General features: G+C 33.5%; 1 protein-coding gene across 8 annotated transcripts in view; it reads right to left on the bottom strand.

Annotated features, from left to right (window-relative positions):
* The window catches only part of Smc4 (structural maintenance of chromosomes 4), a 34,313-nt gene that overhangs the window by 4,650 nt on the left and 2,785 nt on the right, over positions 1-26,878 (bottom strand). For 4 of the 8 annotated variants that reach the window (XM_087186448.1, XM_087186447.1, XM_087186446.1 and 1 more), the window contains 15 exons: positions 26,684-26,875; positions 25,062-25,238; positions 18,485-18,649; positions 18,119-18,246; positions 17,126-17,266; positions 16,343-16,493; positions 14,796-14,960; positions 13,178-13,411; positions 10,767-10,952; positions 9,191-9,352; positions 6,621-6,846; positions 6,449-6,540; positions 5,538-5,690; positions 4,375-4,501; positions 791-980 (listed from right to left, as the gene is read on the bottom strand). In XM_087186448.1, the coding sequence (XP_087042574.1) occupies positions 791-980; positions 4,375-4,501; positions 5,538-5,690; positions 6,449-6,540; positions 6,621-6,846; positions 9,191-9,352; positions 10,767-10,952; positions 13,178-13,411; positions 14,796-14,960; positions 16,343-16,493; positions 17,126-17,266; positions 18,119-18,246; positions 18,485-18,649; positions 25,062-25,238; positions 26,684-26,875 (2,489 nt within the window). The remainder of the gene's footprint in view (positions 1-790; positions 981-4,374; positions 4,502-5,537; positions 5,691-6,448; positions 6,541-6,620; positions 6,847-9,190; positions 9,353-10,766; positions 10,953-13,177; positions 13,412-14,795; positions 14,961-16,342; positions 16,494-17,125; positions 17,267-18,118; positions 18,247-18,484; positions 18,650-25,061; positions 25,239-26,683; positions 26,876-26,878) is intronic. The other 4 variants (XM_087186451.1, XM_087186450.1, XM_087186449.1 and 1 more) reach the window with 1 other exon arrangement.

The following is a 26,878-nucleotide window of genomic DNA, read 5'->3' as shown; positions in this document are numbered from 1 at the left end:
CTTGAATCGTTTTTTTATATATTATACAAATAGTTATGGGATGAGTGCATTATTAAACTCATGATAAATCACTGAAGTATTCTTATATAAGCTTTAAAAAATTACTCATTAAATTATTAAAATTCTTTCATCATTTTCTCATCAGATTACAGATCTTTAAAGCATACTTCTGTTTCTAATATAAGCAAATGGCTTATTTTATTATCTTTGAGCAAAAAACACTGGAATAAGTAGATAATCAATAACCAATTTAAAAGTTAATTATAAGATAAATGAAACAGATGTTTCCTGTGTTTTACATACATAGGTAGTTTTAACAATAAATACTCTAAAAAATTAAATAAGCATGATGAGTGATTGTTCAATGGTACGGATCCTCCTGCCTCACAGGCATGAAGCCCTGGGTTCAATCCCTAGCACCACACATAAAAAAGTTACCAAGACAATTTTGCCAAGAGATTCCATTCTTAACTCTTACTTTTTAAGGACTAGATCTATTTAAATTACAAAGACATTCCTAAACGAGACAAAACTGCTATCTGTGTCTTCAAAACTGGGGAGTTACATAATTTTACTCTTCCAAGGCTTACCTGTTTATCACTTTTTTAAAAACTGGCCGTGATATATGTTCATTATAAGCCTGCCCTTATTAAAGTCCTGTTAATAACATGTCAGATAGGTTTAATAAGTAACAGCAAGAGAAATATTTAAAGGAACATTAAATTTAAATATTAACTCCTTTTCCAATGTGGGGAAGGGAAGACTGGTTAGGGAAGGATGGATATTCTACCTGTCAGCAGTCTTGATTGCTACTTGGGCTTTAGTAATAGCAGAAGCACATTCATCTAGTTGCTTATTTATTTTATCAAGTTTGTCTTGTTGGGCCTTGAGTTTATGGTTATTGATTTCCACAATGATATTGTGTAATCGTTTAACCTCAGCTTCTACTTTACCAGCTTTCTCAGCCACACCATCATATTCTGTAATTTAAAAAAAAAAGAGCTTAATTCATGTTTATACACTAATGAGCATGATGTTGTTAGAGTTCTTCAATCACTTAACCTGATATAAAATAACAAATTTTTAGATATTTAAGAAAAAGTTCCTTTAAAAAACCAGAACCCTGTGTCAAAACAGTATTATAACAATACATGTTAAAAATCTCTGGCTCAACACTGATTTCTTCATGGCTTCAAATGAGTTATTTTTCAAATACCTCCAATTTTTCTTATAGGTATTTCACTGACTTAACTGGTTTCAAGGTCTTTAGCCTTAGACTATATCCCCGACTCTATTAACTTGCCTATGGTGAAGAAATTGTGAGTATTTTCTTCTTACTTAACTTAGAAGTTCTTCACATGTTGTAACAAATTAAAGGACAAGATAAACTGGTGCTTCTTCCTTGTGACAACAGGTAAAACTTTCCCAGATTCTTGTATAGGTAGGGTTTAGACATAATTTAAGTCTCTTCAAAGCAATCTACGTAATTTGGAAGGATATGTTTCTGCTGGCAAGTAGTCTAGAAAAGTCTAGATTTTCTGTGGAGAAGTTCTGGTGGCCAGTCAGTATCTCTTTGAGTACTGACAACAGGCAGTGACACTAACTTTGATGATGTGGAATACATTAAGTGCAATATGCTTCTGCTATAGGTTAAGTATATGGTGGCATATTTCCAATTTGAGAGATTACTTTGTAAATGTAGAAGAGGCAATATCTCCTTTGATTGTTTTACAAAGGTGCTCTGGAAATAATTCCTGAATGTTTGACCTAGGAACTCTTGTGTAACAATCTAATAACTTGTTACACCCGTACTATACAAATCCTACTTACACGAGTCAGTGTGGATTGTGTTCTTTATATTTGAATTCTAGCCACCATTCAATATAGGAAGCATGGAGAGATATCTGGTAGAAAAGTGGAGAATCCAAGCTATCAAGAACATCTGTGTTTAGAAAGGCAAGCAGAAATGCTGAGCTAACTGGTATAGAGTACCACAAAGCTCCTCCGAGTACATAGATATCTGCACAGGCAGAGGCAGGTACACTGGGTGAGATAAAGATTGGACAGTTAACTATTGTTTCCTTTCTTTTATCTCTCCTCTTAGGCAGATGTTACTTTTCAAAATCTCCCAAATATCTTCTCATTTCTTTTATTTTTTTGTATTACCAGAAAATAGCCTCATCTTTCAGCCCATCTGTTACATTTAATTCCAACATCTCTATTTCTTATATTTTTGACACTATTTGGCACTTGAACAAAACAAAAAACTTGCTTCTTGGGAGATTCTTTAATTTCCTAAGGATGTTACATAGACCTATTTTATAGTCCTATGCATTGCTAACACTAGTAATTGCTTTTTTAGGTCTAAGTTACTTTTGTCAAAGAAATTGCCTTGTTCACAGAAATGATGATCTTTGTGGTTAAAATTTTATTAGGGTGCCTGGTGTGCTTGGCTCACTTATAGAGTACAGCACCAGCTGCTGTAGGGGCCAGCAGAATCATTATGGCAACTAGGGGATGAGTCAGGCGTGGAATTAGGAAGGCTCCTATTCTTGACCACTTCCCTAACCCCAAGTGTTTTTGTTTTTTGTTTTGTAGTGGGGATAGAACCCAGGGCTTTGCACATGCCTGGGAAACAATGTATCACTGAAGTTAAACCCCTAGCCCTGTATGAAAAGGTTCTTTAGAGTACATTCCCTCTTATTTCCAAGTACCCAACATGCATTCCTCTGTAAGTATCTAAAGTAATATGTGTATTAGTAGACACTATTCTATGTTTAATCATTTATCTTAAAAATGTACATTTAGATATTGTTTATTGAAGCCATATGTACATGTTCAAGAGTTACTAAGGGCCGGGGATTTAGCTCAGTGGTTCTGGTGCCTGCCTCGCAAGCACAAGGCCCCAAGTTCGATCCCCCGTACCAAAAAACCACCCCCCAAAACCAACAAAAAAACCCTAGTTATTATCCATCATCTCTTGCCTGAATTACAGCAATAATACTCAATTTCTCTGCTTCCACCTTGCTACTCTCACTCTATTCTCCACACAGGAGCCAGGAAGATATACTTAAGTTTAAATTATTAAATATTAAATATCTAGCCTTAAGTTTATACTTAAAAAAATAGGTCCTCTGTATCAAACATTAACAGAGTCTCCTGACAGTACCCATTAATTGCTATGAGACATACAGAGCTACTAATAAAGCTAAGGATTTTTTTTTTCATATAGTAAAACATTCCCATAGTCTCTCTATAAAATGGCTGTTTTTAATGGCACAGACAAAAACGTTTTGGTCTTTCAAGTGACCTTAGGTACCTTTGAAACAGTTAGACAAATATTGTATCAATATATACTATGGGGCAAGGGGGAGTATGGGTGGAGTTAGTCTGTAAAACAGACATTTAAGATAAATGCAAAGAAAAAAAATATCCTGTGAGAGTAAGCTACTTGTCTGTGTATCACTCTCCAACAGCTTTCTGTTTCACTCAGAATCATTATCATGGTCTATAGGACCCCAGGGGACCTGGACCCCTCCATTCTTTAAATATTCCAATACTCCTGAACTGAAATTATCCTCTCCTGTGCTGGTACTAAAATTCCACTGTGGCTCCTTCATTAGTTGTTTGAGACAATGTGTATTTGTCTCCTTTGTCTAAAGTACTAAACTGTAAGAGTGGTTCCTTTAAAGATAAAAGGAAGGCTCATTGTGATGTCTCGGGTCAGCAAACCTCGGGTTACAAACCTGGAAGGGGTCTATGGCACAACAGTCCCTTCTCCTGTAGTATACGTCACACAATCAGGGGACTTCAATAAGGTTACAAAGCCAATTAATTATGCCATGAATTTCTTGTTTTGCTTAAATACATTATTTTGGAGAAACATTTGGATGTATATTGCATAAGAAGAAAAGGTTCTAGAAGAAAGTATGTTTCCAAATATTATTTGGCTTTGTGCGCCTATCATTTATTTCCTGTGCTCTTGAGTAATTTACTTTCTCTAATTTCTTATTTCTCTAGGTCTATAACATAACTACTGTCATGAAGAGTTCTGTGAACATTAGGACTGGAGCATACAAAGTATGAAATTAAGAGCATGGGCTCTGGAATGAGCCCACATCACCTATTTCTATGCCACCAGCATGCTGTGTGATGTTTGCAAACTGTATAAAGCACTAGGTGCCTCAGATTCCTTGTCAAATGAGGCTATGAAGAATGCTGTATAGGCCTCTGAGAAATAGCAAAAAATTGTGAAACACTGCAATGATTTCTACATAATCACTTAATTATAATTTATTATTCTGGAAACTGCTATCTTAAGCACTGTAAACTTTATTTCTGACAATCTCAGAAAGTCTGTACCTTTAAACATACCTGTTTTGAAAGTACTGACATTTTCTTCTAGCAATCTCTGCTTTTTTTTGTCAGGGGCTGTAGCAAGTACATTAGCTTCAAGTTCCTTAACTTGTACACTCAAATATTCTTCTTGCTCTGATAAACGCTACAAGAATGTTTTAACATTTAAGGCCAATATGTTTACGTAGTAACAATAACATTTTGAATTTTTAAAACAGGCATTTAAAATCTTTAAGAAAATACAAACACTAACAGGAAAAGGGCAAAAACATAAATATATATAATGAAAATGGCCCAAAACACAAAAAGATATGTAAGTTCATCATAAGACACGATTTAAATGCCACTTTTTAGTTCAGAAAGCAACGAATGTACATACACTTAATACCCAGGGGGAAAAAAATAAAGACTGCCCAGTATTCAAAGACCTAGAAAAATATTTATATATGCTGTTACATAAATTAGAACCCACTTTGAGGACAATTTGTCATTATGCAACAAATGCCTTAAACATTGCACCACACACAGTATAATGCTTATAACTCACCTTGGAAATGACTGGATGGATATGTAAATGTGTACAGTACTACAAGGATATTTTAAATATGGCAATGTACACAGTAATACAGAAAAACATATCAAAATATGGTGTAAACAAATGCTCTAAAACAACTAAAAAACAAAGGCAATTTACACTGCCTTGGAAAGACGTAATTTATTAAGTAAAGAAAAGTTAGTATGATATTAAAAAGTAATCTGCACTCTTTACATAAATATATCCACCAGATATGTAAACATATAACCAGCAAACTATATATTTTAAAAGCTAAGGAATATACATCAACACTGGAGGTAATCATCTGGTTGTTTTCTGCAAATTTAAGAAAAAAACAATGGCCATGTACTGCTTTTTTCATAACCAAGAAACATTCCATTTTGAAAGCAGTAAGATAAATGGTAACCTAATTGCTAAGGGAAGTTATGTTTCTATGGAGTACAAATGAAAAACAGGAATGGCTGTGGATCGAGCAGTATTGTGAAAAGGGATTATTTACTAGTACTCAGGGAAACAAAATCACCTCTTATAATTTAAAACTGAGAGTGAATATCAAAATGGTTCAGCCAAACTGATACTAAATTCTAGGTTTCTGCTAACACACACACACACACACAAACCGTACCTGGATGCTTGCAGTAAACTTTTCAAGTGTATTCTTCATTTCTCGTTCATCATGTCGTAACTTAACTACTGCTTCTTCAAGTTGCACTTTTTGTTCTTGGATTTGCGTTGCTTTCTTAGAATCTCTCTGCAACTGTGATTCCATTTTATTTACCTACAAAGAAACATGAGTCAAGTATCATTTCAGATTGACATCAAAATCAACTTAGAATGAAGAAAACCCAAACTTCTGATCTTAGAGACAAAAATCAAACTTTTGATTGATTTTTGAATCTTCAATAATAAATAAAGCTTAGGAGATGGGCAACAGATTTCTGAATCATTAATATGGAAAGAAAGGCAACTTTAAATGTTTACACTTCAGAAGAAAAGGTAAACTATTTTAAAAATGGAGGGGGAGATCAAGACAACATTTTGAGAAAAGTTTGATAGCCAGGATATCTAAGAACTTTTTTTCATACAGAGGTTGTGCTGGCAATCAAGCCCAGGGCCTCACATGCTATGCATGCATTTTACCACTGATCTATATGCTCAGCCCACCTAGGAATGCTTTTAAGGAAGGAAAAAGTGCATACAATACTCTGGCTACAATAATGGAAAACAGTAGTTTTTCCTAGGTATTTTGTTAGAAAAATTTTAACTACAAGAAAAACAAAATAAAAACATACACCAGAAGTCTTTGTTATACCTTTAAGAATTATTATTCTGAAATAGAATAAACTATGCAATGCAGCAGTAATTCTGTGATAAAGGGTTTTATATATATATAAACATTCCCAATCATTTATATACTTATTACTAGAAAAATTCACCGTTAATTTAAAAACTGAGCACAGTATACTTAAAATGGCTGAATTTTGTAGTATGTTTTACCTCAGGAAAGTTAAAAATAAAAAAAAAGTTTGACTAAACTTTATATATGCTGACCTCTTCTTCAGAGATTTCAACAACTGAAGAGCCCATTCTTCCTTTCATTACTTTGCTTCCACCACCAGTCATTGTACCTGGAGAACATGGGAGAAGTCGGTCAGGTGTCTTGCCCAACATTAAATAAATTCCATGGGAGGAATAAGATCAGCCTTACCTGACTGTTCTATGATTTGCCCCTGTAAAGTTACCACCCTCCATCTTCTATCTTTTTGATATGCTACTCTTGTGGCTTGATCCAAGTTGTCAGCTACCAAGGTATCTCGTAAAGCAAAGTAAAAAGCTTGGCGAATTTCCTCATCTTTTACTTTAACTAAATCAAACAACCGAGGAACATTTTCAGGAGTTTGAATTTTGGTCATTTTTTTGGCCCAGACTGCCATCTAAAAGTTGAAAAATATATATTAATAACATTTCTTTTAGGTATCACGATCCTATTCTATATAACACCCTAAGAAATTTATACCAAAAACTATTAAATAAGCTCAGCAAGTTTGCAAGATAAAAGACCAAAAATAAACTGCATTTCCATATAGTAGCAATGAATAATCTGCAAGCAAAACTTACTACACAGCTATAGTGATCAAGACTGTGTATTTAACACTAGCACAAGGAACAAAACTCAGAGAGTACAGAAATAAACCTTTATGTTTATATTTGGATTTTTAACGAGGTGCCCAGAAAATTTAATGGGAGAGAATATAACCTTTCCAATAGATGGTACTGGAACAACTGAACATTTACTTGCAAAAGAATAAGCCAGATTCCTATACGCCATAGAAAAAAATTAATTCAAGCTGGACATGGTGTTGAATGCCTGTAATCCCAGTACTCTGGGAAGCTGGAACAGAAGGATCACAAGTTTGAGCCTAGCCTGAGCAACCTAGTGAGATCCCATCTCAAAAAATAAAAAAGGTTGGGACTGTAACATCGTGTGAAGGCTCAATCCCCAGCACAACAAAAACCAATCAACCAACCAACCAACCAACCAAAAAACCCATAATGAATAAGAAGCCTAAAAAGTACCAAAATACTAGCAACCAAAGAAAAAAACCAGAAAATTCAATTTTATCAAAATTAAAAACCTTTGTGCTTCTAAGACACTATCAAAAAGTATTAAGTACAACCCACAGAAATGACAAGTTTTATTTATAAAGCATGTCTGACAAAAGACTTGTATAAAGAGTAAAGAACTCTTATAACTCCACAATATCAAGAAAAATAAATCTATGAAAACACAGGCAAAAGATTCAAATAGACATTTCTCCAAGGAAACAAAAGGCCAAGACACACATAAGATTGTTCAAAATCATCAATCATCAGGGAAATGGAAAAAAAAAAAGCACAATGAGATACCATTTCAAATCCATGAACTATAGTAAAAAAGTTATAATAACTGTTAGTAAAGGAAGTGAAAAAATTGGAGTGCATGCACACACACAGGTGGGAAAAAGCAGTCATTGTGGAAAACAGCTGGGCAATTCCTCAAAAAGTTAAACAGTCCACTAAGTATGTATCTAAGAAAACAAAAAACTCATGTCTACACAAAATCTTGTACACGAATGTTCAGAGCAGCATTGCTAAAGCAGTCAAAAAAGCAGAAACAATCCAAACATCCACCAAAAAATGGATAAAATGGGGCACATCATTCAGAAATAAAAAGAAATGAAGGACAGGTATATGCTACAAAACAGATGAACCTGAAAACCTGTTATATAATATAGCAAAAGCCACAAACTGTATAATTACAATTATATGAAATGTTCAAGACAGATAAATTTACAGAGACAAAGTAGATCAGTGATAGGTTGGGGTAGGGATTGACTAGTAAGGCCTATGGGGAGGTGAAAATAATCTGGGTTTAGACAATGGTCATGGCTAGAAAACCTTGTGAATATACTAAAACCCACTAAACTATATACTTTAACCACTTAAACTCAGCACGTTTATGATTTATGTACTGACTATCTCAAGCGACGTTCTGCCAGGTATCATTTCAACCAATTGATTCTTGTACTGAATAAATCTGATAAAGCTGTCATTTTTATATTTCCTGTTATATTTTATAAAAATTAATGAAAAATATGCAATTTTTGGTCATCCTGTGTTTAAATTTAGACTGGTATTAAAATAGTGAATTTTTCTGTATAAATTATTATATAGAAATTGTTATTTGTCTCAGTAAAAGTTTTGCATAGTTGATGAAATCAATATAAATTATTAGTCACTCAAACAATGGAAGTCACTCTAACACTGGAATGTATGTATAGCTGTTGAGGGAAGGCACTGCAAGATTTCTGCCCTCCATGTAATGTGGCTTTTTGCTACATTTACATAGCAGGTTTACAGGTATACATTGCAACATGTACCTGGTCCTTTACTCTGTTTTATTGCTGAATGATGTCTCATTGTTTGGATAAATGTACATTTACTTATTCATCTGTCAACAGATATTTGGGTTGTTTCTACTTTTGGCGGGAAATTTTTGTTTGTTTTTTGAGACAGGGTCTCCTTATTTAGTTTAGGCTGGCCTTGAACTAACAGTGATCCTCCTGCCTCAGTCTCCCAAGCGCTGAGATTACAGGCATGCCTGGCTGGGCAAGTCTTATAAACCCAGAGTCTAAAATAATTCCCCAAACTTACCAGGGGTTCATTGCATAGTGATAAAGAAAAAGCTAGATTTCAAAAGGAAAAAACACTTGGAACTAGCTTACTATGAATACTCACCTTATCTAACCCTATAAAAGTTGCCACTCCAATATTTTGTCTTTTAAGGAAGTTTACACATTCTTGGGCTGTATCAATAGAATCAACAACAATGTAGTCTAAGGCATGGCAAGAGGATGAAATAGCCACATCATATTTTTCATCAATGGCTCCTAGGTCTCCCTAATTAATTGAAGGGAAAGGTTAAAAATATATAGTTGTAAAGGAATTAGGTTAAGAAGTACAAGGTAATTTCATTAGTATTCACACGTACAGATTTTTAAAGTTACTTTTAATTGAAAAACTATATGCATATGTAATTTTCAGAAGTACAAAACAATACACAATGAAAAATTTTAAGTGTGCCTGCCACTCCAACCTTCCCCTTCTACAGAAATAATGATTACATGTAATTTTTAATGTACATTTTACTTTTCATTCTTTTTTTTATTTGGTACCAGGGATCGAACTTGGGACCTTGTGCTTGCAAGGCAGGCAGAGGAACCCCTGAGCAAAATCCCAACCCCCTTTTTGCTCTGAGACAGGGTCTTGCTAAGTAGCTTGGGCTGGCTTTGAACTCATGGTGATCCTCCTGCCTCAGCCTTCTGAGTGTGGGATTATAGGCATGTGCCATCTCGCCTAGCTAACGTATATTTTAAAAGGCATTTAAAGATAGGTGGCTTGAATTTTAATGAGCACAGGATGAAAGAACATATACTTATGAAAATCTAAACAAATTAAAAGCAAAATAATATACAAAAACTTCTATTATTTAAAAAAAAATTTTTTTTGATGCTGAGGACTGAACCCAGCACTTGCTAGGCTACTGCTCTTATCCCAGAGGTGAATCTCCAACCCCAAACACTCCAATTACTAAAAGGCCATCTAAGATAAATGTAAGTACTGATGAAAAACATCTGTATCATTATCTATTATTTAGCTATCTAGCAGTATTCACCGATTGGCTTCGGTTTTCCTTGGAAGCAAATGAATGCAATCAAACTACATATCTGCAAGAAAATATCGTGGAAGTCAGTTAGTACTAGATACTGTGGTGGCTAATTTTTATTTGTCCTCCATTATCATTAACTGTTTCCTTCTATGGAAGGCTAACTTGAGAACTGCCTCACTTAGCTGCTTTGGCTCTAGCATTAGCAAACAGAAGGTTATCTGAAGAGACTGCAGGGCAGGAGATGAATGGGGTTGTGTTATTTATTTTCCTTTTTCCTCTTCATCACAGTCTCCTCACTTTTTAGAGGTTCAGGAGTGAAAATTTTCCTCATTATCCCAGCTGATTTCCATACACCATAATCAAAACCTTAAGTAAAATGTTAATTAAATCCAGAATATTTTAAATTCTTATTTTTCAAAAAAAGATAATGTAGTTTTGTCAAGTTTGGATATCACTACTAAATTATTATAATTATCCAAAATGAAACCAAAAAACCGTAAGCAAAATGTTTAAAAATGAGTGTCCTTTAAACAAAAATGAAAGTTATTTTTTATGTATGATGACACTCAATAGATACAAGGTAAGAATATAACCTGCAATGTCTTTCTTGAGGAAAGTGTCAAGTCATTCCCAAATTTACATTACCAGTCTTCCATATATTCCCGGAATCCTGCCAGACTTTTTTTCTTGAATTATTGCATCAAGTACTTTCCCTCTACTTCGATTCATTGCTAAGGAACTCTTTGCTTCTTCAACTTTTTGGAAAAGATCACGAACCAAAGTTTTGAAGTTCATTTCTTCTTGTGCAAGTTTTTTAAGTTCTTTTTCTTTCTACAGTAAAAACAAAATGAAACCCAAAAACATTAGATCCTCAATACATCAAGAGTACAAAATCAACTATAACGTTTCAATAATCAAGAAGGAAAAGACCAAAAATAAACATGAATAAGAACTGAACTTTCATTCTGCAACTGCTGGTTTGGATTTGGAAGACATGTATGGGCCTCTTGTTCTGAATTATTTGGGTCAGGGGCTGGGATGTAGCTCAGTGGTGCCGCTCCTGCCTGGCAAGCATGAGGTCCTGAGTCTGATCCCCTGTACTGGGAGGGAAAAAAATTATTTGGGTCCCCGTATTTACAGCGACGCAGTTTGTAATAGCTAAAACTTGGAAACAGCCCAATTGCCCATCATCTGGTGACTGAATAAAGATGTGTTTTTAAAAAATAAAATGGAGTACTACTCAGCCATAAAGAATAAAAAAACTAGAGACATTTATAGCTAAATGGATACACATTGAGGCCATACTCTAGGAAGAAATGGTCCAAAGGGGAAGGAGAAGTGGGAAGGGTAGGGGAAAGGAAAGAAGGGAAAGGAATAAATATGAGAAAAGAAAAAAATGGAAACAAAGTCTTTGTAAATAGGGAGGGGTGGAGGGGTTGAAGGGAGGGTAGGGGAATGGGGAAAAAAATAAGAAGCAAGATACATCATGTAAAGGTACAAATCCCCAATGATGAATGTCATCATACTGTATACCTAAAATATAGCAATAAATTTAATGAGTAAAAAAAAAAAATTATTTGGGTCAATAAAAGGGAACACAAATGCAGTATAATTCCAGGAACAGTTCATCTCAGTAAGCGAATGCAGAGATATAGCTAAGGAAATCCTACTTTGGCACTACAAAGTATCGCCTAATTCTTAAGCTCTGCTCCAACCAACAGCATATCTAGGAACAGGATACTAGATATAAGTGAGTGGTCAGGGTTATGGTTATGCCATACTTTGCTTTCTGATTAAATAAAAATGAAAAACAAAACACAATGCATTATCTGAATAAAGGGGAGAAAGACGATTGAACAGTCTTATTGCTATACCAAAACGTCAAGGGTGCCAACCAGAGAAGAACCAAATCCAAATTCTCAATTTCCAATTTAACCAGCAGCCATCTTTGTTACATAGGCACAAAGTAAAAGCTCAAGTTATGGATGTAACATTAAAAATAAACCCAATCACCAGGAAGACGGAGGTAGCCAGTAGATGTAATTTACATTTAAATTCTACATGGTCATGAAATCTCCTGATAAGAAAATAGCATGCATTTATTACAATGAAAAAGATTTCATTTATTTTCAGTATTGTATCTACACAAACTGCCCTTTCTACTTCTATTAAGATAAAGTTTTGCCATGTTTCCCCAGCTGGCCTCAACCTGGGATCAAGGAATCTTCCTAACTCAGCCTCCCGAGAAGCTAGTAGGTCATCACTGTGCCCAGCTAAAATGAACCACATTTTCTGTTGCAAATTGTCCATAGAAGCTTTGGAGATTAAAGTTTATAAAATTCCTTAAGACATCTAATCAACTCAAATTGGTGAGAGGGATACTGATGAGCTGGTGAGCTAGGTTATCTTCTTTAATTTGCAACATTTTGGAGTCCCAATACAGAAGAAACTACATCTATAAATTTGAGAACAAAAATGAGAGCTTGCATATTCATTATATTTTTAAATCTTTACACAAGTTGCCTATACTTTTAGATTTAGAAAAACAAAGTTTATTTTGCTTAAATTTATTTCCATGGGAATACAGTAATGGCTAATTGGCTGTTTGAGGCTTCTGAGGTTAACATAGTTTCTTTTGTAGTAATAGGGACAGAGGGCCTTGACACGCTAAGTAAGGTCTGTGTCATTGAGATATACCCCAACTCTGGTTATAGTTTAAGTCTCAATTCATACCATATGCTGAAATGCTGATGACATTCTTTTGAGACATTAAATGAGAAAAAAATAACTATAAACCAATCACTTTAGATGTTAAGATTAAAAACAACAAAAAAACTAGGGTTGACAGCTGTGCATGGTGGTGCACGCCTATAATCCCAGTACTCAGGAGACTGAGGCAGGAGGACTGCCATGAGTTCCAGGCCAGCCTGGGTTACATAGTTCAAGAAGAGTCTAAACAACATAGTGAGACCTCCCACCTCAACAATACAAAACAAAACACAACACAACACACTAGGGTTCATAAATGTTTAGAGGTAATTCAGAAATGGACCTACCGCCTTTAATGCTTGTTCAGTTTGAGGGAGTTTTGCCTCTATATTTCCAATGGCAGCTTTCCTTTCTTTGAGAGTCTCAGAAGCAGCAATGAGAGCTTCTTTTGCCTTACTTAATTGAGATACTGCAGTATTATAGCGACTGAGGTAGATATCAAGTTCTGACTGGGCTACCTCCATCTTTGAACGTGCTTCATTGACAGATTTGTTGAAAGCCATAAGTTCTTTCTCTCGACTCTGTTAAAATATGAATCCATTAAATCTGAAATACATTTCCAAACTTAAATTGAAATGGAAACTATACATTTTGAAGTCAATTTATTCTAGATGCATAGTATATAAAAATAAGATCTCACAAGTAGTAGCTCATGCCTAGTTATCAACATACACTGTACAGAAAGTCTTGATGTCATGAGAGAGCTTCATGAGGCAGAGCTTGACATGCTCATTTTAAAGATTCAAACAACAAAAAAAGAGTAATTCAAAGAAAAAAAATCTTGGGCCTAAAGTTTACCTTTCATGCTCTTTCCTGCTTCACAAGTGTAAGAATTACCCAGAAGTTTCCTCAAATGTATTTAAACTGAAAATCTTTACATTATGAAAAAGAATAAAGAATGAAGACAGCTGAGTCCCAGCTTTGTATTTAACACAGAGTGCAAGGAACATAGAGGAATGTAGCACAGATTAAATGTGCAAATCCACTATCTTTTAAGTATCCTATCAAAAAGTGACTGCATTATTCATTGCCCCTTATCACCTAGCCTGCCTACTTGTAGTTTTGTAGTGACATTAAAACATGCCTATATTTCAAAGCACATTAGCACATGTCTATATTTCTAAGTATAATCTATTAAGTCTGTGACCTTCTATGCAATTAATTCCATTACCATTATCTATTTGAATACGTATTTAACATAGTCAACACTGTCAAAAGCCTATGTTGAATATAAACAAAGATGGGTAATGTTATGATTACACTTTTATCGGACAGATCGTACATATCAATGTTACAACCAACCTCATGCTCTCTTGTTTATTAATGAACTAGTAAAATAATAGCTGACATTTATAAATTTCCTATTTTCTAGGAGCTTTATAAACATACTTTTTATTTACTCAGAGGATATATTTTCTTCCTCATTTTGAGGAAGATGAGTTGGAGGTCTAAAAACTTGTACAAGAGTGGAAAGAGTAAGTGACTTATCTAGGATTTGAACCAAGAATGGACACAAGAGTCACAGCTTTAAACTGTAACACCATATTAAAGAAAAAGGCAAATGTTGATAACCTATGCTTAGCATGCTCTCAGATTTTTAAGTGGCCATTAATTACCAAGAAAATAATTTAGGGGACCAAAAAGAAAATGTAAAGATTCTACAGGTTTAAGAATAGCTGAAGTACTTGACATTACATTTTCTATTATTACAATTCAGTTTACTTTTTTTTTTTTTTATGGGAAAGAAGAAAATAGGAGAGTCTAGGCTGAATAGTTTAAGGAGTGTTCAATTTATTTAAAATTTATTCAAAAGCTAAACTTACTCTTTTAGTTTACTTTTGTATCACTACAAAAACAATCATGTTTTAAAAAAGTCACCAAAATCAACACTGATAAGAATCTTACTTCTTTTTCCTTCTGAAGCCCTTGTGTTTCCTGTATAAGGCTATCCATGACTTCCTTTAATTTTTTCTCTTCCCTCTCCTTTTCTTTTTCAAGGGAATTGTTTCTAGTTGTTGACTCAGTTATGATGTTCTCACTCTTGGCAGGTATACTTTTAAATTCTTCAACCTGAGATTATAAAACAAATTAAAGTTATATAAGGATATACTTTTAGGTGACCCAATATCAGTATTTGATTTAAAAACTGCTTCTCAGGATAGGACTATGGCTCAGTAGCAATGTGCTTAGAGTGCATAAATCCCAAAGTACCAAAGAAAAAAAAAGGAAAAGAAATTTTTAGGATCACTATGTCTTTGTAATTAGATATGAGGTGGTTAACTATAACAGTATTTTTTCAATCATTCACTGTAAATTTTCTCAGTCTAACAGTAAATCAATTTTATGAATTACTGATTTATGAAAAAATACTCTTCCTGGTAAAGGTTTAAGTCTGCCTTCCAAATCTCTTGATTTTAGGGTATAATTATTCCTCTTTATCCATAAACATGCTCTGACTACATGGAATTTTAAAAACAATTCTTCATGGTATATATCATAATACGCTGCAAATTACCTTTAACCCCCATCCTAAAATCTTCAACAACTTTATCCTTCCAATCAGTATATTGGACTTATAATCATTTGGCCACATTTTATGCCTAGAAGCTAATGCTTCTGTAACATTTTACACTTTGTTTAGTCTGTCCAATCTGAAGTTACTCCCAAATTTTTGTTATTTTTCTTTATCAACTGCCTTTTTCCAGAGAAGTTCAGTATTTCCCAAACTGATGCTCATCAAACACTGATTCATATAACCTGTGTTGGCTATACTGAACACAAAATATCTTAACAAATACATATGGAAAATGCTTATAATGTAAAGAAGTATTTATATGGTAGTTACTGTATCATTATATGAAATAAAGCTTTTTCAAGGGTGGGGATTTAGTTGTTGCATCTACTAACATCTGATCTATGATTATTTGAAGAGACCCCAAATTACTAGAATCTTACTTGAATTACTTGAATCTTACTCTAGACAGAGTAGGCCTTTTCACATTCTGGTCCAAAGTTCATTTTTTTAAACCTAAGAACAGCTAATTCATACCTTGTAAATTCTGAGCTTTCCCATCTCTCTTTGGGCAAGAGGCCAGGCCTTCTCCTCTGACCCTGTTGGCTTGATTTTTGTATGAGTTACATAATATTTTAAAAGTCTGTAATACCTATTCAAAAATCTTTCTAAACCACTACTTTGGGAAAAAGAAAATTATTATCACCAAAATAGAACTACTGATCTGATAAATGTTTTCTCAACAACATAGTGTAATATATACTCTAAAACTCAATATATGCAAGGTTTCCTCTTGGGGGACAAAATCATATGGTAACACGGAACATTCAGAATTCTAATTCACACTCTTAAGGAAACAAGGAGAAGCACATCTGTAAAAAATAAAAATTAGATCTGATATTCAGACATGAAATTTTCAAGATTGTAAAAGAGCACATACCTTTTCCTTTTCTTTTTGAAGTTGTTTCTCCAGTTTTTTGCCTTTACTAGTAGCATGCTTTAATTTTTCCCTAACTTGAACATCTTCCAAATCCAGCTGGGTAAATTTTTCTTTATTTTCCTCAATAAATTTTGTAATTTTATTGAGTTTCCTAGCAAAGCAAGTAAAGTACTAGTTATTATTTTGGATAGTAATTTATTTTAAAACCATGTTATATACTCTTTTTCTTTGGTACTGGGGATCGAACTCGGTTCCTTGTGCTTGTGCAGCAGGCAGTGAAACCACTGAGCTAAATCCCTGGCCCCTATGTTATATACTTTTTATGGGACACTTCCTCTATAAATATGTCCAAACTCTTAGTAGATAGGATTCTAAAATCATCCCTCTTCTAAGCTGATTTCCCGAGTCAAAGTTAAAATTTCTCATTATGAAGAATTTTTTTTTTTTGCTTTTCTAAGATGGAAATATATTTTTCAGAGACGACATCTAGATATATAAAATTTTACCATAAAAGTTAAAAGATTAATCTATTAGGTCTAATGCTTTGGTTCTGTAACTGCATTTGGCCACTAGGGGGCAGCACCCTCCACTATTTTAATACCAGTGTTGGGTATGTCTGTAATGAGTTGGAGGCAGAGCAGTATTTTTTTACACACTAAAAGGAGACCATCTTACATACCGGCAAATGTATTACACTCATACCTTGCCCGAAGTTAACATATAGACATATGCATAATGAATATTAAGCCTAAATATATTTAGTACTCTCCAAAAGATTATTACTTCTCTGTATCTTGTACAGCTTTATTCTTAGCTTTCATTTCATTTGACAGTATATTGTTCCTCTCATTTATTTCTTTGGTATCTTCATGAATGTTTTCCTTTTGTATCTCCATTTCAGCAATTCGTTTCTGCAGATCATAACTAGAGAAAGAGAAAAACAGATATCTCAAAATGACATGCCTGGCAAGCACAAGGGCCTGAGTTTGATCCCTAATTCCAAAACAAAACAAAAAACGGTATAACTATTGCAGTAAAATCAGCTGTTTCTGAAGTATTTGCTGCTGTAGTCAACTTACAATCACCTAGGACTATGGTGTAACCAACCCTCCAACTTTAAAGCTGGAATTTAGGAATAAAATAGGTTTTAAACAACATTAGATCTGCTATCATAAGAATTTAAAAGAATCTCAAGTAGTCCTGCCTTATCTCTGTATAGCTTTCCATGGTTTTAGTTACCAACTGTTGACCACTGTCTGAAAATATTAAATAGTAAATTCCAGAAATAATTTATTAGTTTTAAATTGCACACTATCCTGGTCCCTGATCTTCCTCTTTGTTCAGTATTCCCACTGTATACACTCACCACCATTAGTCACTCACAGTGATGCAAAGGAGCACCAGGCATAAAACATGGAGAAAAGATTAACCCTGTACTATGACACTGCTGCAAGGCATATAGGTAAAAAATAGTATACATAATGGTTTGGTACCAGCCATGGTTTTACGTAACTACTGGGGGTCTTGGGACTTTATCATCCTTTATCTGAGGGGACTACTGTATATGTAAAAGTATCAAAATAAATACTTGTGAAACCTCCCAATTTTAACTAGGATACTAAAAAGTCAATATTTATAAGTTGCAAATAATCCTAATTCAATGAATTTATCACTGAAAACAAGCTTTAGATATTTTTTCATATCAGTGTTCATATTACTATAAAAAGCTAATATTGAATGGACAGAAATATATAACTGACAAATTAAGGTACTTACATGTAATACTGACAAACATGATTCTTTTTTCTAAATATTTCATTTTCCAAGGTAAGAAATTCAATGGCTATGTTTTTCTCTCCCTCCAAGGCATCCTTTTCCTTTTCCACCATTTTAACTCTGTTTAACTACAAAATTAAGAATTTAAAGATCAAATATACACCTCATTCACACAATCTGCCAACATTAAAAACTGTATTAACAAAGAACATGTTCCTCTTAAATACTGACAATATAAAAACAAATTTTAATCTAAAATTGTAAAGATTTCAATTAAAAACTATTACAGGCTATTTGATTCAGTAAAATTTTTAAATTCATAAATGAAACATTCTGATTTACAATAAAATTATAATACAGATTCACCTTCTCTCCTCTGTGTTCATTTAGTATTTCAACTCTTCGACACAGGACTTTAATAGGTTCATTTAGTCGTCCACAACCAATTATATCTTCTAAATATTCAAGCATACCCTCATCATGTTCAGTCTGGCCTTTTGGTTTCATCATAGCTATTTGTTCAACTTCACCCTTTAAAAAAGTCATATTTCATACTCATTGTACGTTTAAATCAATTTTAAGTGAGAACTGGAGGCAGTCAAACTCAAGAGTAATGAACAACTAAATAATGTTCATGAAGTAACTTAAAGATTTAAAATAAGGAGTAAGAAATGTGTACCTTACATAACTTCTTGTAAAATCCTAACACACACACACACACCCCCCCCAAGCCAAAAGAAAGTTCTCCATCTAAATGTTCTTAATAAAATTTTTCTATTAAGCAAAATTCAGCAAAGTACTGATGTAATCAGCAATTTGACCAGTACAGTGACATTACCAACCATTAATAACGTAATCAGAGCTGCACTGTACCTGCCTCAGGGTGGTTAGTATATAGTTTATCTATAGTTACATATATAGTTATGTAACACCTGAACAAGTAAAGGGCTTCATAAGCTTGTTTAAAATTTAATGTTCTAATTTTCTAAAACGAAAGCCTTAACTTGAAAAGGTTAACTATTTCTTAGTAATAATAAAAGAAACCCAACCGATCATGTTGACTAGAGAAAATGGCCTTCGAACATGTACCACAGGAAACTTTTGCTCATGATCACCAACCTAACAACTTTGAACTCCAATTAAAATCTTAGATTAGTATTTGTATTTATGCATTTCAACTACAGACAAAAAGAAAAATCTGCCAGGGAGCCATTTAATTTGAAGGTGAAGAAAATTTTGTCTGAACATGTCCAGACAAAATGCTTTTACTTTACTTCACAGAAGTAGCCTTATACTCTACTGTAATGATTATAACAAATACATGTCTTATTTTCAGCAAAATAGCTAAGAAAAGCAAGAAAAACAATTACACATCAAAAATATCTTAGCAATCCTCATTTTTAAATGTCTGATTCAAACTTCAAAATTTGAGATAAAACTTGTTACTGTTAAAAGGTGTAATATTTAAACAAACATCTCAACATAATGTTTTTTATTTATGTAAAAAAATTAAAGGTAACAAAACAGCTCATTTTAAAATCTTGACAAGCATAATAGCATTATAGGCCATCACTTTTCAATACTTTGACACTCCATTAGCACCATACGAAATTGTTATCCAACAGGTCTGTCATTTATTTTCCATAAGTCAGTACCTTATGTATATCAGTACATAAACTAAATGGATATTTCTGTGCACTAATTTATTCTTTGTCAGTTCTTCCTAAATGTTTGCAGCAAACATAGTTTAAGTTTTAGACAGAATTCAAGCCTAGAAGAATGCCCAAAACTTTGGTTTACAACAGGACAAATTTAGTCATTGAAGAAATCAAGAGTCTTTTTGAAGTTTTTATTTAGGTAGGGTTTATCAATAGTTGCACTACTATTATTTGGGCTGGGTATTCTTTGTTGTGGGAGTTGTACTGGGGTATGTAAAAATACTTAACATCATCTCTGACCCATGTACCAGTAGAATACCCCTCTATCAGCTGCAACAACCCAAAATGTCTAGCTGTTACAGAAGAGGGGTAGAGAACTATTCCTAGTTGTGAACCATCCATCTAGAGGCTGTAGTTTTGATTTATCCAAACAATAATATCTGACAATATTTTAATATACTACCTATTAAGTTGAATATCTGAAACCTATAACTGAAAAACCATGGCAAAAGGAATTTCATCAATTTACCATAAAAGTATTATTAAGTCTACATTTTTCAGATAACCAAATCTTGGATCTAATGCATAGTTTACACAGATTAAAAATATTTCTAATAGCATCATGTTTCCTGGCCAAATTATTTCTTGAGGAAATGGTGTACAGCCACTAGGAGACAGCCTAGCTTTGGCTAAAGCAGAGAAGCTGCTTGTTTTGGTTATTTGTTCCCTTCTTCCCAAAGAAGATGAAGGATATACAGCTCATTTCCTCTCACTCTAATAAGGACGTCCAGCTTTAAAAAATGTTAAAAGGCAAATTCATTTATGAATCAAAATAGTTCCAACTCAAGTCCCACATAACATTTAGTTTTAGATGTCATACTATACTGCATTCATTTTTTGAAAAGACCAGTTACTGTATTCAGCTCAGCACTATTGAATCAAGAGGGTGTGTGAACATTTAGCCCATACTTAAGACTTGACTTTTGACTATTTGGACTGCTATGGTTTTCCAATGAAAACCAAGGATTTTTCTTGCAGTTCTGCTCCTCAATGTCCTCTACGTGTCTTAACTTCTTGCTATCTTTGCATCCTAATCCTTTTCCTCCCATTCTGTGCTATTTACTACATACTTTGTGGACTGAACAGTCTGTGCTTAGGGGACGACTTGTTTTTCAGAAAATTTACCCATCCCATATGAATTAAGTTTTCATTTAGGGCGGTAAGGCAGTATATTTCAGAAATAATTTATTTAAAAGCACCAATCTGAATTTATCAGTTACCCTTTCATGTCAAGGCTCCAAATCACAAATGGTGGCACAAAAACATACAGAAGTGTTTCAATTTGTTATAAAGATAGTATCTGAAGCTAGCAAAATTTTTTAACCCCCACATTCTTATCTCTACTTTCGCCTGAAACATAGTAAGCAAGGTTTTAAACACTTGTTTTCTCACTTATGAATTATATCAGAGGCTTGGCTATGGATGTAACTAGTGGCAAAGCAACTGGCAAGCATGTGTGAGGCCCTAGGTTTGACCACCAGCAACACACACACAGAGTAAATATACTAACAAGGCCTTAAATTTTAATTTATTGAAGGCTTTTTGTGTGGCAAACAAGGATACTGTGATTTAGTTATACCAGTGATGCCAAACCTTTTAGAGCTTTCAGTGACATAAACAGCCTGTTCACCACCCCTGAATAATACCACTGATAATCAAATCTAAGAGAAATGAAGAGCGAGAATGATTTTTCTTTATTAAAATATTATAATCAAAGTTTTAGTAGACATAACTATCAAAAACTCAATACATAGCTATAAAATTTTTTTAAAATAAAGACTTTGAATGATTAAAACAAACATAGATGTCTGCATCAAAATCAAATGGCCCAGAATTACTGGGCTTTGAAAACAAAAATTTTGCCCCCAGTGTGGGGAGTAAGCCCAAGGGCTCACACATGCTAGGCATGTGCTCTACCACTGAGCTATAATCCCAACCCCTTTGAGCTTTGAATTTTAATTTTGCCTTAAACTTTATTTTTCCCATTTTACTCTAATTTGGTCTTTGGTAGCTACCACAGCCCAAGAAACAAAATCACTAAGGTTAGTATCTGTGTTTAAGAAGTACACAAATAGGATGCATTTGTGGTTGGACTTCGTACATGGATGCTTAGGGGCAACATCCTATATTCTTTTTTTTCCACAGTTGAGGTGCTGAATCAGACACCTTTTGGAAAATTGAGGTGCATATTACTAATAAGGCTGAAACTTTTGATATTATAGCCTAAGCATTTTTCTACAGTCCAAAAAGACTAGAACCTTAAAAGTTCATATGCCAGCTCAACCTTAGAAGACATACACTGAAAAAAAGGGTGATAGGTAATTCAGATCTAGTTTTAGTCTCCAAAGTAGAAAACAATAAACTTAGATCTTGTAATACAAAAACAAAAAATTGCAAACTGACAAAATTAAAGTTGTGGCCTTTTTGGAGGGAAGGGAGTACTGGGGATTGAACACAGGAAGTGCTGAGAGCTATATCCTTAGCCCTTTTTTGAGACAAGGTCTCAACTGAATTGCCCAGGCTGACCTCAAACTTGATATTCTTGCCTCAGCCTCCTGAGTAAATGATGGGATTACAGGCATGTGCAAACACACCAAGTCATAATCTAATACTTGTGTATGTGAGGTACTAGGGATCGAACCCAGGACCTTGCACTTGCCAGGCAAGCGGTGCCACTGAGCTATATCCCCGGCAATAATCTAATACTTTTGGAGGGAATGCATAAGTGTCTTTTTTTACTGATAAAAAAACAAGGTGTTTTTTTTGGGGGGGGGGTATCAGGGATCAAACTCCGGTCCTTGCGCTTACAAGGCAGGTGGTGGAACTAAATCCCCAGCCCCCCAAAACAGGTTTTAACCATCTTTGTATTACTTATAGCATCTTTGCACAGTGCCTCATTAGAAACTCATAGGAATAATTAATGAAATCTTAAAGGAACCCAAATACTAAAAGTGCTTACTTTGAAAACCTACTAAGTTAGTATGTGAATATTATAAAATTTTTTTTTACTCCCGTGGCCTAGAACTTACTGCTTTTTAATCTTAAAAATAAAATTTTACTTTTACTAAATTTAGGTTACTTGGGATGTGTTAACCACTACCACTGTCCAAATGGCCTATATTATTTTATTGAAAATAATCATTTACATCTTGGTTGGTAACACTATTATGCTGTCTCCAATTTCACAGCCTCTAAAGTCATGGGCAGTTTTTAAGATAAATGTTAGACAGTGGGAGAGAAGGCAATAAAAACCACAAGCTTACTTACCTTCAAATGCCTTGTATCTCTATTATAAGAATCTAAAATTTTGATGAAAAGCTAAAAAAATCCACAGAAACTACTCCTATTCTCCCTTAAACTTAACAGTGCGCCATTAATTCTGCCTAGTCTAATCCCAGTTTCTGCTTCTAACAGCTGAGTTCTTAAGGTTCTTATCTGTAAATTTAATCACATCAAATTGAATCTGTTAACTTGGAAGTTTCATCTTGGTATTATTCAGGAAGAATATTTCAAAACAATTTAATTGTTAAGAGCACAGAAAAAGGTTCATATTATCATGAGGATAAATGGCTTAACTATTTTAAGTTCTTCAGAAGCACATATTTAATATAAATGACAATTTACAAATTATTTACTTCTTTGGGAAATTATTACATTAGCTTCCTTTATTAACTGAATTTTATGTAAATAAGCTGAATGAAGGAAAAAAATTCCCCTTCAAGAGCTAGAATACAGTCTTGTTTTGCTAAGCCTTTGCTCAGGTTTGTTAAACTTTGATTATCCCAGGATGACAGTAAAGAAACAGAAAAGAATAAGCAGAAGATAAACACAAGTGTAATTTTTTGTGAAATAGTATCAGTAAATTAAATGTTATAAAAGATATTTTTATCTATAATAAAATAAAATTCTAAAATATGATAAACAATTCAATTTGATTTAAAGACAAACCCCACACAACTGTAATTTCATATTAGAAATACACCTGCAACTGATTTCCTAACATTTTAAAATAAGTTTGGGTCATAGAAATATCACAAATACATAGTGTTTGATAATAAAGGATACTAAGTAAATTATTTCCAGAATGTTATTGATTTACCTTGAACATTATATATGACTAAAAGTAGTATTTAAAAAAAAATAGCTGAAGAATATATACTAAATTGGAAATACGGGCTAACATCTGCTAACTGTTAATGGGAACAGTCAGCCATCCCAAGAAAAGTTAGCATCAATTTAAAATTCTCAACTTATTTAAAAATCAGTAGCACAAGATATAATAGCAACTTCTGCTTAAGGGGATAGTTTTACTTTTCTTATTATGCTCCTAGGTGACTCTGGATAGCAGGTAGGAATAAGCAGCCGCCCTCGAATCCAACAGTAATTTTAAAACATCTGAAAATGCTATGGTTTTACAAAAAATTTTTTTTGAAAGATTAAGACATAGAGAAGAAAAGAGGGTTTTCTTACCAAACAATGCTGATAAAACATACTTTTACTTAAAAAAATACATTCTCTACTCAAAATCAACTTAATACCAATACCGGGCACTTAATTTTTGTACTTTAAAAAAAACTTGTAAGAGTTGTGCTACTTAAGAATATAATACCAATTATTTCCTGATCTACCAATAGTAGTAGCTCAAGAAAGTCATTCTAAACAAAACAAAAACCAATTTGAAGAATAAACTTTTAGTTAACTACTTCAAGTGTTAAAAGATAAAATAAAATTAGGTGTTGAGGAAAATTTGCCAAACAAAGTATATAGATTTCATTTTCTTTTTTGTTATTATTAGAAGAGATAAAAACAAAAAAGGACAGGCTATTGAAAGATAATGAATCTCATTTAAAATTTCATCTTAAAGGGAAATACAAATGATAAATAGTTGCTATATCCCTGTCACACTAAAGCAGCACAATAATATTGGTGTTTAATATTTATTTCACGACGCCAATATTTACGTGCTGCTAGAGTGGAACAAGTATGTCAGTCCATCCAAATGAACATATAATGATGAAAGTATAGTTTTGAATGAATTTCCTTAAATTTCTAGAGCAGCATATAATGATTCCCATCTTGACTACAGTATGTAAATCATGATGTGCTGCTAGAGTACTTTAAGGGCTCAAAAATACAGGATCCAACAGAGTAAACCCTCAATCTACCATTATTGAGAAAAATAAAAAAGAACAAGAGTTTAAGTCTGCAGTTTTTAATAAATTTACCTGCAATATTAAAAATCTATTATGGTCCAAGTCAATTCCATGGCTTCGAAGAAGGTTCCCAACATCCTTAAATGTCTTTTTCTTCCCACTTATGTGATAGACAGAAGTATTATCTCTGTAGGCCGTTCTGGATACATAGAAATTACTGTTAGGAATGACTTCATAATCATCCCCTTCCTGTTTTGAAGGAAAATAAAACAAGAAAACAACTGTTGGCATTAAGTCACTGTTCTGCTTCAAATTTCACTCAATTCATAATGAAACTAATTCTATGGATTAAATACTTAAATTGAACATGTGCAAAAACTGTTAGTAGTTCTCAAAAATAAACTTGCTTAGCAAACAACAGATACTTTTCCAAGTTGTTTGCTTGCTTTCTCAAAGATCTCCAAAAGGCCAAACCAAGCAAATAAAAATTCCAGCTCCAAACATACTAGGACTGATAAGAACCAAGGAGTTTCACCATAACCAAAATAAACTGACTCAAATTAATAATCACACTGACAGACCAAATTACTAGTCCACCTAAAAAAGCTACAGGATGAGATGATAAAAAGAAAAACCAAGGCAGTGAATGTTGGAATGATACTTTTGGTGGTGGTGGTGGAGGAGAACATGCCATTAATTGAAGTAAAAAGAACTGTAAAGAATTCACAACTACATTCTCTGATTTTTAAAAGAAATCATAGGCAAATCTACTCTAACATAAAAGCTTACTTAAAAATCTCCGTGATTTTGAAGTTATGGCTTTTCAACTATAGATGAATCCAATATACACAGGCAATGGAATAAAAATCTTATTTACTGGCATCTATTTTCAAATCCAAATTGTAGAAAAAAATACATTAACAAGGTAAAATATATGCTCTGGTGTAATTAAAGCTTTTTATATTAAAAAAGAAAGGGGGGGAAAAAAAGTCCCAGAAGTGAAGTCACCTGCAATTAGATTCCCTTTTTAGGCTATATTCAGTCATTTTTGAACCATTTCCTAAGTTAATCATCAAACACATGAAAATCTCCCCAAACAATACCAAAAGAACCACAGAACCAAGTAGTAAACAATCAAAATAAGACGTCTGATCTATAATTGTCTCTATTTCCAGAAAACATGTCGGCTTATACTTCTCCCATTTCCAAAGTGCTAAATCACAGTAGTTCAAGTGAAAGAAAAGTTCTTTGACATCACAGATACAGAAGACCACTAATAATAAATTGAATGTGCACTGAAATAATGGAGATATTCAGATCAGTCGACTACTGTATTTTCAAGTTTAATTTATTCTTATGGAATAAAATATAACTTTAAAAATGAGCCCAAATTTATACTAACAGACTAGCACTCAGGATCCTGAATCTGCTCAATGTTTTTTTCCCAAATGCAACGATTACCATAAACTAATCATAATTTTCCTCTAAATTTTTAATGTTTTATGTTTCAGATACCACCACTGCCCCAAAAGAAAATATGGTCTTAAAAGTAATGAAATCATTATCTCTTTGCTTTCATTATACAGTTTAAAAAGCTGATTTAAACCAACAATGATAAAACGTGTGTAATGTACTTAAGTCTTTTGTCTTTCTTACTTGAGGTTGTACTAAGTAAATACAAAAAAACCCCTTACCTTATCAATTATCTTTTGAAAATGAACTTCTACAGTACAACTCTGAATATCCTTGTGTTCATCAGAATTATGTATTAGGACTGACAATTTTTTAGATCTTATTTTTTGTGCTCGATAGCCAAACACAAAAAGCATAGAATCAATAACATTGGATTTCCCACTGCCATTTGGCCCAATAATACAGGAAAAGCGCTG

This window comes from Heterocephalus glaber, unplaced genomic scaffold (genome assembly GCF_053883595.1).
Source record: "Heterocephalus glaber isolate CG9 unplaced genomic scaffold, H.glaber_assembly_v1.0 deba00001504, whole genome shotgun sequence".
NCBI lineage: Eukaryota > Metazoa > Chordata > Mammalia > Rodentia > Bathyergidae > Heterocephalus > Heterocephalus glaber.
Note: the sequence above shows the minus strand (reverse complement) of the source record. Positions and strands in the feature narration are given on the sequence as shown.